The following is a 16,071-nucleotide window of genomic DNA, read 5'->3' as shown; positions in this document are numbered from 1 at the left end:
GTAACATTTGAAAATTTTTCCCGACTTCCCACAGTGAGGCCTGAGCACTGACCCGCCTCAGTTCAGAAGGATAACCTCTATCTTCACCCTGTGTTAGAGGGCCCTCAGCAGTTTGAATAATCATAGAGAATTTTCTCCTATTTATGTCTCGACCAAATTGCTATCATTCAAGTTATTCCGCCTAGTTTATTTTCAGTTACCAGTTTTCATTTTACCTTTAAGTCCGATTTACTCTTTTCAGTCATTTCTCTTAATTAATCTGTATTCTCTGTACATTCGCGTCTGAATATTTGCAGCTTTTCCTTGTAGTTTGACACTCTGGTTCGAGTGGAGCATCCTCGCCCCACTAACTGCCACGACTTCTGCCGAATCCTCTCCAGTAGCGACTCCAGTTGGGTGATAACTTTAATAGGTAGTCCCCGGTCCGCCAAGTCCGATGTTGCCTCTTCCACCGTAGCGTAAGTTTTTGTCCCTTCGTCGTAAAACACTCTCAGCCGAGCTGGATACAGGGTCTGGAATCTGATGTTGTCTTCCTTCAGGACTCTCCGTGTTTCCGTATATTCCTTCCATCTGGCAAGAATCCCCGGTGCGTAGTCGTGGTCTAAACTGATCTTACAGTTGTTCCACATGAAACCTTTATTTTGCCATGCCCTTTTAAGCACCTCTTCCTTCGTTCTGTAACTGAGAAATCTGACCAGAATCGATCTGGGCTGGGCACCTGCCGGGGGCTGTGGTGCCAACGCACGGTGAGCCCTTTCTATCTGTAGGTCTTTTGCGGCCGGTATATCAAGGTTCTCTCTATGCAGCTTCTCTATGAAGGGAATCATCAATCCGGGTTTACCCTCGGTTCCTTCGGGAACTCCGTAAATCCTCACATTTTCCCTTCTTAAGTGGCCTTCTTGATCTATTAGTTTCCACTGGAGCTGGTCTTGCAGCTTCAGCATTTCTGCTATCACTTCCTCGGCGTTTTGTAGCTTCTCTTCAATTCCAACAATCCTCACTTCGGCTTCATCTATCCGCGAGTTAGTTTTTACTATTTCTCCTTTAATATCTTCCAGCTGTTTGCTGTTACCTTGTCGGAACTCGCGAATCTCTCAGAGAATCAAAGACAGAGTCACCGATTCCCCCTCATTATCTCCGTCCTGGCTTGTCGTGCGGGAGCTAGGCCCATCGCCTTGCTGCGTCTCTTTATGTTTATCAGCCTTCGGAGCGGACTTTTTAATCTTGTTCTTAGACATCATCCTTGCCCCTTTTATTAATATAGTTATGCAATATTAAGTATTTATCTAAATTTGATTTTGGGGCAGTTTACCTTCTTTTTTGTCGAGAGATCTTTTCCTTACGCCGCCATTCCCTTGATGACCCGGAAGTCGGACCTGATCTATATCTTCATGTGGAAAACTTAGCAACCTATGTAGTTTGAAAGCTGAGATTGAAATTGACCAGTCCTGATCAAAGAACTCTCGTTTGCTGTAGTGGTTACTTAGGCAGAAGATGAACTTTAGTGACTGGATTCCTACACCATATTCTTCATCACAGTTGGTGTCAAGTTAACTATAGTTTTGGGATGAGTTGTACATTTGCTTATAATTCATTCTAACATCATTCCACTGGAAACAGTTAATATATTTTACTGTCTTTGGTCCATTATGATAGACAAATTTTTTAAGCATGCTGAGCATTTAAGATTCTGTGTTATAATACTTACTGAAATATTTGAATTGGAGAGACTGTATTATGTGGAACGTAGAATGTTACGTGCAGTGTAAAATAGTGAAATGTTTAATTCTGTTTGCACCTTTAACAGGAGAAGCAGTCATTGCCTGCAAGTAGCAAGATCTGGGCAATGTTTTGGAATAGACTGTTAAATGAAAAGTAATGTTTGCAGTGTAGCACACATCAAAGTTGCTGGTGAACGCAGCAGGCCAGGCAGCATCTCTAGGAAGAGGTACAGTCGACGTTTCGGGCCGAGACCGAAGGCAACTTTAATGTGTGTTGCTTGAATTTCCAGCATCTGCAGAATTCCTGTTGTTTGCAATGCAGACTTGTCAGGCAGTGGCCATCTTCAACAAAAGTCTAATCACCTTCCTTGACATTCAGTGGTATTAATGGTACAACAGATTTCACAAAATATTAGTGATTCTGATTCTGACTACCATTACTAAGTCTCCTACTATTAGCATCATGGATATCACTGTTCATTTGAAACTCCATACATGTATGAGTAACCATACAAAAACCATGGCTACAAGAGCATGCCAGAGTTTGAAATAAGTGACAGGATGTATCCAGTGTCCTTGAAGCATTAGCAACAGAGTGTATGAAGTATGCTCCACATGCTTAAGGAAGTGCAGCTCCAGTGATGATCTAACATTCATGCCATTCAGGACAAAGTAGGCTTATTGTCTGGAACCCCATGTCTAAGCATGTTTTCCCTTCATCAAAGGATGATGGCAATTGCAGTGTGTAACAGCTATAAATATGCTATACTGGCTTGGCTATATTGACAGCACCACTTCCATACAATTCGATGCAAGTTCCACACAAGTTGTACACATCACTTCAACTTGAAACTGGGTCTGTTCTGCATCAATGAGTCGGAGGAGTTTTATTCTTAAGTGTAGATTTTCAATTTCACTACAGTATTTTTTAACACTGCTGAAGTGCTCTTTGAGCAATACATTTGTTTTAATATTTTTATAGATAAATGTTGGTTAGGATCACAGGATCATATTTGTATATAATGAAGTCTGCTATTAACAATGGATGTTTTTATAGTTTTAGAGCTAAACAATCATGGCAATTTCAGTAATAGAAATTAACAAAATATAAAGGTAATTCCATTAAAATAAAGTTTACTTATTTGTTCTGCTTTTCATCTCTTATGCAACAGCAGATCCTCTGATTCACTCAGAGCAACTTTCTGGAACATATTTTAGGTGCATCGGAGTTCAGTGTAACACACCTTCAGTTTAAGTTTGTACAATGATCAGTGCTATGCTTTTAAAAGTTTTTATTGTCACGGATAAGTATGTTTTGTTCTATAATACGCTCAATGATTTGCTCAGCTGTTTACTACAAAATATATAATTGTGATTAATTGAGCCATAGGTTAATCGGGGCAGCCGCTTATTTGGGACAACTCTTAAAGAACAAAAGCTAATCAAGAAAATAGCCAGGGTTCCTTTAGTTCATTTGGGACACCATGCTGCTTTATTGTGATGGTAGCCTGTTGCCAAACAGTTTCTAGTTGGCTTCAGTGACAAGGACTTAATGAGAGTATTAGACACTACACCATGCTTAAAGTTTTTAAATAGCGTCAGTTGCGTGTTTCTCTGTTTAAAAAGCAGTGATAGGTGGCGAGAGGTAAGCAGTAAGACAATTCAGAACTGTTTTACTCACTGCAGTTTCACTAAAAATAATTTGAAGGTAAGTCATCTTGAATGTAACAATGGAAATGAAACTTGGAGGGATAGCATCATCAAAAGCATTATATGAAGGCACTCCATTGTCTGCACTAGGTGACTGGGCTGATTTTGTTCATTTACAGGCAATCAGCAGAACATGGTAGTGTACACTGGATGAATTCTTCCGTTGATAACTAATACAGTTTATGATACTGTAGTAGTATTGGTAGCGTTCTAATTTGTTCTGTATTTCAATTTGTTACATATCCCGTAACAGGCTAAAGAACCAGCAGAAATGGAACACACCTGGAGTCTGGTTTTGCTGTTACCTAAAGCTATTTTATTAGTAACTATGCTATACAGTATATAAAACCAGATAAATCAAACAGGTTAGCAGTACTTAGGCATATATAGGTGTGTAAATATAGAATCTAAACTTCTTCAAACTTAGGTGGTAAGGGATACAGTCTTACGATAGTTCAGTTCAATGCTCAAGTTAATTAATGAGAGATATTTGTAATCCAAAAGGCGAATGTTGTGAGAATGCAATTACGTTGATATTCCACAGATTCCACAACAGTAATACAAAATAACAATAGTAGTAGGTTTTCTCTCTGAAGTTGTTCCACTGCACACACGGAATATCACTGACAGTGATCTTCAATGAATATCCTTTCAACACAAGTGGTACCACACCTGAATTCAGCTATTGGACATCTCAAAGTGGTAGCCACAGGATACTCACAACGGAGTCCACGTATGGATTATCACCAACAGTAGCTTATCACAAAGGGGACCCTCTTCAAGGGAACCACCACCCAGGCAAGGGTCGACACACCGGTAGATTCCACAAGGTTACCCCAAACACACAACATGATAGCCACTTAACCAGTTGCATGACATACGAAATAACTCCACAGTGATTTGCCACAGGAGTGCCTTTCTTCAGTGAACTACCACACCCAAACAAGGGTAACGAACAGGTGGTATTCACAAAGGTACTCCCCTCACCAGAGAACCCACTCCTGTGGATTACCTACATGACAGTCACACCTTTGTATTCGAATGAACTCAAACTCACCCTTACTGGCTACTTAGGAGAGCGTCCAAAGAGTGACCTCTTTGTCACTAGGTTTCTTCTGTTTCAAACCTTCCTCTCCCCTCTTCTCTTCCTATAAAGTCACCAAATGTGACCACAAAAAGGAGACAGTCTTCTGTGGTAAAGTTATCAACACAGGCAAAGGTTGGACACACTGATAACTTCCCACCAGTCACACCTTTTCCACATTGCGAGAGCCACTGATTGTTCTCCTGATTGACCCTCCAAAACCCACCTTTCTGTGGGCGCACAAAGCTCATCCAGTGTCCAAAACCATGTTTGTCTGTCTAACAACCAGCTGACCTTGTACAAACATGCTGAATACCAGCTGTCTGTCAAATAACGCCGTCCTCAGTCACCATGATGACTCACGAGCTGCTCGTTGCTCTCTCTCTCTAAGAACTCACAAGCAGGCAGCGTCCTTGTATAAGTGCAAACATGCTTTAGAGTTCGTATAAACACCATTTTAAGGCAGGCTTCGTTCCTCTCTCTCTCTGTAATAGCTCAAACAGTGTCCAAAAGTCAGCTTCATTTTCCCAGTGTTTTAAAGTGAGAGTTCACAGAAAATATGAACCCTAGGGGTACATAACAAATTAAATACATAATTTATAACTCAGTTAAATGGTAGTTTGTCTTTTTTATGCCTCTTTAACTATTTCCTTGAAACTGGCTAATTGTGGCAACCACCTAATTGGGCCAAATTGCACTGGTCCCAATTAAACCACGCACACGCACACACACACACACGCACATGCACATACACACACGTATGTATGTATACTTTAGTCTTTATTAATATTACGTCCACACAGAATATTTTGTTTTTGAGTCCAGATTTGAGGAAGTATTTTTTCAATCTTAAAAGGGTGTGATCTCATTAATTCATCCTGCAGTAATATTTTTTTTACTTTCAGGATGAAGTCTTTTTAAAGTATATGTAATGATGATTTTGCCTGTAATTTTTCTACATATTAAAGTCAATGGGATTTATGTCAGGAGTTATGGCACAAAAACTATATTCTTCTCAATTTGGTGTTCACAAAAAGTATTTTCTTAAGGTGAAGTTTTCTTATCCCTTTTGGCAGGTTGCTATGGTGTTGATGGAGAAAGTGACTCCATAATGAGTTCTGCCTCTGAAAACTCGACAGAACCTTGGTTTTGTGATGCTTGCAAATGTGGTGCGACACCCAGTTGTGAATTATGCCCGAACTTAGACGGAATTTTTAAAGAGACAGATGCTGGAAGGTTTGTTTCGCTTGGTCCAAAAATATCTTCATACTCCTTGGGAAATGGTAATATGTATAGACTATGGGGTGATTGAATATTTCAAGTCAACTTAGCCAAATTTACAATTTGTAATACTCAGGGTTGGAAGTTTATTTCATCAGTCATCGTTTACATTTTAGTTGACAACTCAGGACTTGCTCATGAATTCTGAAAACATTGGATGGGAAGTTCTTGTCATCCTTGTCCCTTTTCCTATATGCATCTGTATGGCTGGCTGTTTGCAGGGTTCACCTCCCATTGTCAAATTCAAAGGATATGAACTTCTTGAAGATTGGTAGTATGATGGTAGCAGATATGCTTGCAGTGGTTTAGTGCTACTGATTGAAGACAGGTTTGTACTCCAACACATTTAAATTGGGTATAGTTAAGGTAGAGAGCAGTCCTATCAACATAATACCAAAACCCATGGCTATAAGAAACGGAGAGGTGAAGTTAAGAAATGTTTCCATCTCATTTTTTCCTTCCCCTTGTCTCCATGCTGATGAAACCACCTTTGTAGTATTGTATTCAGTTTTGGTCACCCTACTATAGGAAATATGTTATTAAACTGGAAAGAATACAGAAAAGATTTACAAGAATGTTGGCAGTACTTGAGGGTCCGGGTTAGAAAGGTTAGACAGGCTTGGACTTTATTCCTTAGAGTGTAGCAAACTGAGGTATGATATTATGTGGTGTATAAAACCATGAGAGCACTCAATCTTTTTCTCTGGGTTGAGGAATCATGAACTAGAGGCCATAGGCTTAAGGTGAATGGAGAAAAAAATAGTGGGAATGTGAGGCGAACACTTTTTTACAGAATGTTATGGTATGTGTGTGTAATGAGCTGCCAGAAGAATTGGTTGAGTAAGGTAAAATAACAACTTTTAAAAGGCATTTGGACAAGTGCATGGATAGGACAGGTTTCGAATGTTATGAGCCAATCACTGGAAAATGGAATGCTTTATTACCATGGACAAACATATGTTTCCATGCTGTAATGATGATAAGTTTTTTTTTGAGATTCTTTATATTGACTTGTTCATTTAAACTTATTAGCAAAGGATCTTTATGATGGGAAATCTTTTCATTCTCAGTAGTTTGATACAGATCATTGTATCCAAAAAGATGGTGCAAGCCAAACACAGCGGTTGGAGTATTTAAAATATAATCTTTATGGACAAAAAACAAAGACAACAGCCTGAGTTAGAATAAAGTAAGTAATTCTTATGTTGATTTCTTTTATCAAGTAATTTCAATAAAAGCTCCATATGTGCTGCTTTCCCTTTAGGTGGGTTCACGTAGTTTGTGCTCTTTATGTTCCTGGTGTGGCATTTGGAGATATAGATAAACTTCGCCCTGTTACTCTTACAGAAATGAACTATTCAAAGTATGGTGCTAAGGTAAGATTCCATCTTCTGTGTGCAAGTACTGATTTTATATTTTTCGGCTCTAATGGTCTAGTAGGAGGATTTATGGCAAATAAGGGAGTTGAAATAGAAAAATTATCAAAGTGAACTTTCTGTCTAGGGTCTTGGACATCATCTGGAAATTTCCTTAAAATTTTAGTTATTCAATGTTAAAATGGATAAGGATTTTAAATAAAGTATTTACTATATAACTAGCACAAGCATATCATATTGGAAAATGGCAATTCAATAGCATTGCACAGTAATGGCTCAGGGTGAAGATCAATTTATTTTTGTTGAATGTTGATAATTTGCATGTGCTATGCTTGTTTCTGTGTCTTGTCTTGCTGAAACCTCACTTCAGCATTGTTTGAAATATCAAAGTTGAAAGAATAATCATGATAAGCTATAATATTTAGAAGTTAAGGCTCTATGAAATATCTGGAGTCTTGGTTGCTGCAGCCTGATCTGTGACATTTCTGCTTTGCTGTCATTACCAAAAGTAAACAACTCAGCCTTAACTGCATATTCCAATATTAAATGCCGCCCAATGAATCTGTTTCCATTGACCATGCAGTACAGATGGTCAAGTTAGTATTAAATGATTAGTTTCATTTTAGCTTTCTATGTGGAATAATGTTTCATATCCTGAATCCTTAAAGCTGTTCTAAGTTTGTGTTTTCGTATCCATGTTTGGTGTATAATTTCTGCTGAAACTTTCAAGTTAGGCTATATACTACATTGTTTGCAGGATTCCTTACTGATGTTCTTCTCTAATTTATTCAGGAATGTAGCTTATGTGAAGATATACGATTCGCTCGAACTGGAGTTTGCATAAGTTGTGATGCTGGTATGTGTAGAGCATATTTCCATGTCACCTGTGCGCAGAGAGAAGGACTGCTTTCTGAAGCAGCTGCTGAAGAGGTGAAGCCACATTTGAACTTCTTCCTTTCTTCTTTCTTTGTATAGTTGTGACTAAAAACCCGTATGATAAGATTTTTATGATGGGCTTTTCTATGTTAACTGTATCAAAACATATTTTAAGAAAACTTGGAAAGTAGTTGAATATTTCATCAGTCTACTTCTTGGAGATTTTCAGATTGAAATAGCTTATTGTCTAAATAAAGAAATGAAGGATTGAGGACATTATCTGTTACTGGTACTTTACCAACTTTAAGTGCAGCTCTCTCCTCCTTTATTACTATGAAGCACTCTCTTTACTTAGTACCTTATTAGTAATCTCAACATCCATGTGCAAGTTATTACTTTGTCCACAATGGATTGTACTGTATACTTTGCAGTTTTAAGATTTATGTCTAGAGCACTTCTGTATTCTATTTGGCAACCAATATTTTCTCATATGCTCCTGTTGCCTCCTTTATTTTAATTTTCACTTGCTCTCTGATTCCTTTCTGAGTCTGTTTCAGCTAGTTTCTGATAAACTGATGCTTACTATATGCAACTTCCTGTTTGCTTGATCATTCTCTATCTCTTGTTATCGAGGGATTTCTCATTTTTTTAATTCTTTCTTTGCCCGTGGAAATGTGCTTCATCCTTACCTGAAATGTCTATTCTTTAAGGACAACTGATTGTTCTGTTACAGTTTAGCCTGTCAACCTTTCGTTCCACTTTATCTGGGCTAGGTCCATCTTCATCCCAAGAAATTGGACTGTATCTAATGAATTAATTTTATTTTCTTGAACTGCTTCAATTTTTCTAAAGCTAACCTAACTCTTGTGTTTTATAATCATTAACTCTTAAATATTCCCCTGCTAACGCTTCATGTGTTTGACTCATCTCAATTGCCAGAGCCAGACTGATCAATACTTTCTCCTTCATTGGATCAGAAACACGTTGAATCATAAAATCATAGAAATACACAACACTGAGTTGGGCTTTACTTTATCCGTGCAGACTGTGTTGCCCATCTGTGCTAATCTCATTTGCCTCCTTTAGGCTAATAACTTTCTACTATCCAAGTACCTGTCCAAATACCTATTAAATATTGTAATTGAACCTTCCTCCACCGTCCCATCAACTTTTGTAGAAGGCATTACCCCAGAAGTCCACATACTTTTTTGAAACTAGACTGTGATTATTTAAATAGTGTACTCAGTACTGATGAGAAGTATAATTGTTTGTTATTAGTTTAGACAGACTTTATTTATTTAAAAACGCAAACACGAGGAATTCTGCAGATGCTGGAAATTCAAGCAACACACATCAAAGTTGCTGGTGAACGCAGCAGGTCAGGCAGCATCTCTAGGAAGAGGTACAGTCGACGTTTCAGGCCGGGACCCTTCGTCAGGACGGGTCCCGGCCTGAAACGTCGACTGTACCTCTTCCTAGAGATGCTGCCTGACCTGCTGCGTTCACCAGCAACTTTGATGTGTGTTGCTTGTTTATTTATTATTGTGATTTAGATGAAGATCATACTACATTTTATGAGTAATTAATGAAACCAGGTAATTGTAAATGGTTGACAAAATTTTTCTAGCAACTGTATATTTCTGATTCATTGGTGTATTATTGAATACAGCCAGCGATATTCCCTTTACTGTTTCTTTGCTCTAACCAAACTATTTCTATCTTTGACCCCTTTGCAATTTCCTCTCTCTCTAGCACTGTAATATTCTCTTTAATCAATATCACTACCTTTCCTTTCATTGCTACACAGTACTTCCAGAACATCATGTATCCTGGAATAGTTATGTCCAGTCCTGTCCCATTTTAGACATGCTTCTGTTATTGTTTGCATGTTACCATGCAACCGTCTGTGCCTGTAAAATAATTAACTTATCTTAAAACATTTCACACATTCACATATCTAAATTGGAGGTCACATTTTTTCTTTGGTATATTTCATTTCTGTTTTCAACTCTAACTGATTCTAACTCCAGTAAGAATCTCGTGCTGACCTAATACCTTCTTCTCTATTTTGTGTTTTTTTTAATCTTTAGTCTCATTTTACCTTCCTCTGACACAGTTGCTCTTATACTCTTAAGCATGTGCTCCCTACCCCTTCCTATTTACATGGGTTATCATGGGGAATAAAACAGAAATGCAACAAACAAGTAAAGTTTATCTGACTGTATTTTGTGTATAAATGTTTAAACACTTTAGATTTGGAATGAAATCATATCTAAAATGGAGATAAAATATGAGGCATTATAAAATATAAAGGCAACAAAGAGCAGGCAAAAATTAGGAATGTAGATTTTTGTCAGAAGATTTTATGGGTAAATAATTAGCAAGCATGTTTGTTGTAAACTTAAAAAATAATGTTTGATTTGGGAAAGTACTTGTAAAAAGGCATTTAAAAGGGAATTCATTTAGATTTTAACATAGTAATATGCTGCAAGATGTTTCACCGGACGATATTCTAAAAGGAAAAATTGTAAGTAATAGAGGGGATTTACAAGTAAGAATTGGAAGGAGGTATGAGAAACTGGAAAGAAAGTAATTAAATTATTTTTCATCAATGTACTGCATTGTTATGGTTACTCAGTGTGATAAAATGTAGTAGTATTCAGCAAATTTCTCAGGGCCTAGAAGTTGAAGTTTTAACAACTGTGCTTGGAGAACATAAAGAATGTATCTGAACTGAAGTTAACGAAGCTTGTAGATGATTTGTCTGCTTGTGTTCGCCATAAATGAAAGTTTTGCAATTTTAGCTTATCAGGTTTTAGGTAAGGTCTCAATACTAAAAAACAGTGAGCATTGATTTGTTTTAAATAAGCAACATATTCTGGCCTGTTTTGGATATAATATAACTTATCATTATTCAGAAATCTGCTGACCTATTTGAAATGCACCATTTTCAGCAGGAGTGTGTGTGTATAAATTGGGAGTCAAAGAAAATGTAGACCTGAAGTACCTGAAGACTTCGGCATCAGATAAGGAACTATGGCTGCTCTGTTAGGCATAAACATATTGAATATCTTTAATATGTAGACATAAATATATTGTGCAGTACTCAGTGTCTCTAACTGTGTAAGTTAATTCATTGAACTCTGCTTGATAAAGGCCCTGTCCAGAAAAGTGGCAAAGTGCTCGAGCATGAAGTTTCCACCAATTGCATGTGTTTAGGATTTAAATTGTATCCAATTTCTGAGGTGTACTGTAATGAATCTGGTACAAATCAGCTGACCAGCATTAAAATAAGCCAAGACCTGATCAATTGCTGTAGATCTTTAAAGTAAATCGTGAAAAATGGCTTACTTGAATTAGAAAAAAAAAGTTGAGGATTCAGTTTTTTTTAAATGCGTTACTGTGATCACATCTTGATTGTGGGATTAAGTGCTACTTTCCACGTTATCTCCAACGTCATTTGGAGGAGTGTTTTCTTTAGTCACTATTAACTAATGGAGAGGATTCTTGGGGACAGGATTTATGAGCAGTTGGTGAAGCATAGGGATAATTGTCATGGCTTTGTGAGGGTCAGATAATGCCTCACGAGCCTGGTTGAGTTTTCTGAGGAGGTGACAAAACAATTTGATGGAAGTGGAGAGGTGGATGTAGATTGTATGGGTTTTATGCCCTTTGAAGGTAGAGGGTGGTTGTAGATAGAGCGTATTCTGCCTGAGGTCGGTGTTTAATGATATTCTTTAGGAATCTGTTCTGGGGCTCCTGCTCTTTGTGATTTTTATAAATGACTTTGATGAGGAAATGGATGGCTGGGTTAGTAAAACTGCAGATGACAAGAAGGTTGTGAATAGCTGGAAGGTTGTTGTAGGTTGCAAAAGGATGTAAATAGGCTGCAGAGCTAGGAGGAGATGTGGCAGACAATGTTCAGTCCAGAGTAGTGTGAAATGATACAGTTTGGAAGATCGTACTTGAAGGCAGAGTACAAGGTTAATGGAATGATTCTTAGCAGTGTAGAGGAACAGAAGGATCTTTAGGTCCAAGTCCATAGATCTCTTAAAGCTGCCATGCAACTTGATAGGATGATTATGAAGGCCTATTTGTATGTCGGCCTTCATTAGTCAGGGATTAAGTTCAAGAGCCTTGAGATAATGTTGCAGTTTTTTTAAAAAAAAGCCTTCATTGGACCATACCACACTGGAAAATTGTGTTCAGTTCTGGTCACCTTATTATATGAAGAATGTGGAAGCTTTAAAGAGGTTGCAGAGGATATTTACTATGATGCTGCCTCGATGACAACATGGATTATGAGGAAAGGATGAACAAAGGTTATCCACTTTGGTGGCAAAAACAGGAAAACAGATTATTATCTGAATGGTGGCCGATTAGGAAAAGGGGAGGTGCAACGAGACCTGGTGTCATTATACACCAGTCATGCAGGTACAGCAGGCGGTGAAAAAGGCGAATGGTATGCTGGCATTCATAGCAAGAGGATTCGAGTACAGGAGCAGGGAGGTACTACTGCAGTTGTACAAGGCCTTGGTGAGACCACACCTGGAGTATTGTGTGCAGTTTTGGTCCCCTAATCTGAGGAAAGACATCCTTGCCATAGAGGGAGTACAAGGAAGGTTCACCAGATTGATTCCTGGGATGGCAGGACTTTCATATGATGAAAGACTGGATCGACTAGGGTTATACTTGGTGGAATTTAGAAGATTGAGGGGAGATCTTATTGAAACATATAAAATCCTAAAGGGATTGGACAGGCTAGATGCAGGAAGATTGTTCCCGATGTTGGGGAAGTCCAGAACGAGGGGCCACAGTTTGAGGATAAAGGGGAAGCCTTTTAGGACCGAGATTAGGAAAAACTTCTTCACACAGAGAGTGGTGAATCTGCGGAATTCTCTGCCACAGGAAACAGTTGAGGCCAGTTCATTGGCTATATTTAAGAGGGTGTTAGATATGGCCCTTGTGGCTAAAGGGATCAGGGGGTATGGAGGGAAGGCTGCTACAGGTTTCTGAGTTGGATGATCAGCCAGATCATACTGAATGGTGCTGCAGGCTCGAAGGGCCGAATGGCCTACTCCTGCACCTATTTTCTATGTTTCTATGTTTAAACCAGGGCTTTTCTCTTTAGAACGAAGGTGGATGAGAGGTGACCTGATAAAGGTATATAAGATTATGCAAGGCATAGATAGAGTTGACAACCACTGCATTTTTCCTCAGCAAGGCAGTGGCCTATACCAGAGGGTAAAGGTTTAGAGGAGGTGTCAGAGGAAGTTTTTTTTACAGAGTGGTAGGTACTTGGAACACATTGCCAAGGTTGGTGGTAGAGGTTGATAAAATAGGGAAATTTAAGAGCCTCTTTGCCACATCAAGGGTAATGGGCTGTGTAGAAAGGAAATGTTATTTGATTGTAATGTAGGTTTATATAGGTCAACCAAAGATCATGAGCCAAAGGGACTTGCTGTGTTGTGCTGTAACACCTACAGAGCCTAATATCGCTTACAGAGTCAAAAATTAATGATGCTGAAGGAAGCTGGTTAAATCCAAGGAGGATTTTATATATAGGTCTACTATAACTTGATTGTACAAAGTCTTGGACTTGGATTCACCTCAGCCAGATAGGCAGATTATTTTATGCATGTTGATGCTCTTGTGAAAGTGAAGGCCTAACTTACCAAGTAATGGTGCTTGTGCCAATAGGCTAAAAACAAGGTGATAGTTTTTAGGGTTGCATATTATGCAGCCCGTATGGAGGAAAGCAAAATAATAAATAGTTGCAATGATAGTAGTGTGGGTGGGCATGGGGTGATGTTCTGTTTTTGTTGAATTTTAATGGGAAATAGGAACAAGATTAGAGAACTATTTACAGCTAAATCAGAAGTCAAGATGGGTCAGATACTTATTGGGCATTGCTTTAGTTGATGGTTTTGCGGACAAGATGTTTCTCAAGCGATCTTGAGAAGTGGCACTTGGCCATTTGGTTTAAATAGTCTTTGAAACTTCTCTGTGCATATTTCCTTGCCCTACTAGCCTGGTTCAACTAATGTTTCTTTTATTCCTTACTTATCTAGCTTTTTCAATAAATGTATCTCTACTTATTACTTGAACTTTAACATGGGCTAACGTATTCCACGATGAGTAAACAGGCTGTCTTAAATTCTTGGTTCATTGATGGCTGTATTAAAACAATGCCTGCTAATCTTCACCATTCCAAGGGTACAAATATTTTTCTTCTCTCTGCCTGTTTCATTGAAATGCTTTATTATTTTTACGAGGGGTGATTGATAAGTTCGTGGCCTAAGGTAGAAGGAGTCGATTTTAGAAAACCCAGCACATTTATTTTTCAACATAGTCCCCTCCTACATGTACATACTTAGTCCAGCGGTCGTGGAGCATACAGATCCCTTCTTTGTAGAAGTGGTCCACGGCAGGGGTGATTGATAAGTTCGTGGCCTAAGGTAGAAGGAGATGAGTTATACAGCTTTCGTTAAATGCACATGCAGTTCAACTCTTTGAGTGAAAATGCAGAAAGTTTGAAGTTAATAACTCATCTCCTTCTACTTTAGGCCACAAGGTTATCTATCACCCCTGCTGTGGACCACTTCTGGAGGTCCAAGACGCCGACTTCTACAAAGAAGGGATCTGTATGCTCCATGACTGCTGGACTAAGTGTGTAAATGTAGGAAAAATAAATGTGCTAGGTTTTCTAAAATTGACTCCTTGTACCGTAGGCCACGAACTTATCAATCACCCCTCATAAGAGAAAAGTACTCCAGACTTGCTTGTTCTTTCCTCCTGGTTAACAAATCTCTCAGTTCCATGTAAGTTGCTTTTTTGTATTTCCACCATTGCCCATTATATCTGATTTGCAATAAAGAGATAAACTATGGAGAAAAATTGAGTGTAATTTAACCAAGGTTCGATAAATTCCAAAATAAGTTCTCAGCTTTTTAATTCTATTCAATCAGAAGCAAAGTTATGTGTGCACAAATGGCACATGTGGATATAGCTTTATGGAATTGAGTTGCTTTTTTAAAAATAATTAATGAATTTGTATCCCAAGATTCTTATATGCCAATACCTTATTTAAATTTTCTATTGTGTTTCAGATTCATAACTCAAAATAGTTGGTGTAATCTGTGAGCTTCAATACTGATGGAGCATTTCTTCTGCCCTTCGTATTCTTACAGTCAAAGAAGCTATCTTAAATCATTCTTTGCTTGTTTTCCCCTACAAAGCATGTTTGCTAATCTTCTGCTTATCACCTATATCCAGGTGTTTATCAGTTTGACTCTTTGTTAAGTAGTATCTTGTCTAAGGCCTTTTTGATGGGAGAGAAGTGAAGAAAATTATTTCTTTATGAGCAGACAAACAGCAAAGATTAATTACAAACTGCCTTGAGATTAAATTGCAGAGTATATTGTATGTGTTTGTGTTAAGAGGAGGTACAGTTTCAACAGGAATATATTAAAACAGGTTAGTACAATGCATTTCAAACTGATATTTGAAGAAAACATGATACAAGTTCTATTCCTAATTTCAATACATATTCAATTTTTAGAAATTTTAATCTCTACTTATGAAGTGTAAGAGCATGTTGCAATTGCATCACCCTGCAAATTCCTACCAGCTGCTTTGTTCAGAGGTCTGAATTTTTTTGTACTATCATTGAAAGAAATTGGAAATTGGACATTAAGCATCATGATCCTTTGTATTTATTCCAACGCAGGCTGGTGGCAAGATTTAAAGAACTCCTTATAAATAGAACATTGAGTTGTCCCTGTTTTTGTTTTTTTGAAACAGGATATAGCTGATCCATTTTTTGCATATTGCAAACAGCACGCTGACAAATTTGACAGAAAGTGGAAACGAAAGAACTATTTAGCTTTGCAGTCATACTGTAAAATGACCTTGCAAGAGCGAGACAAGCATGTTGCCCCCGAAGCTCAGGTATGAATGACAAAATTATGCCAAACTGTGTAAAAGCATTAAATATGAAAAACAAAGTGGATATGTATTTTGT

At 38.1% G+C, this 16,071-nt stretch overlaps 1 protein-coding gene across 7 annotated transcripts in view; it reads left to right on the top strand.

Annotated features, from left to right (window-relative positions):
• Positions 1 to 16,071, top strand: part of phf14 (PHD finger protein 14) — a 279,390-nt gene that overhangs the window by 85,135 nt on the left and 178,184 nt on the right. For all 7 annotated transcript variants that reach the window (XM_063043787.1, XM_063043793.1, XM_063043790.1 and 4 more), the window contains exons 5-8: positions 5,592 to 5,751; positions 7,061 to 7,172; positions 7,965 to 8,102; positions 15,852 to 15,998. In XM_063043787.1, coding sequence (XP_062899857.1) covers positions 5,592 to 5,751; positions 7,061 to 7,172; positions 7,965 to 8,102; positions 15,852 to 15,998 — 557 coding nt within the window. The remainder of the gene's footprint in view (positions 1 to 5,591; positions 5,752 to 7,060; positions 7,173 to 7,964; positions 8,103 to 15,851; positions 15,999 to 16,071) is intronic.

The sequence above is a fragment of the Mobula hypostoma genome, chromosome 3, assembly GCF_963921235.1.
Source record: "Mobula hypostoma chromosome 3, sMobHyp1.1, whole genome shotgun sequence".
Lineage (NCBI taxonomy): Eukaryota > Metazoa > Chordata > Chondrichthyes > Myliobatiformes > Myliobatidae > Mobula > Mobula hypostoma.
This window is presented reverse-complemented; position numbering and strand designations above follow the sequence as displayed.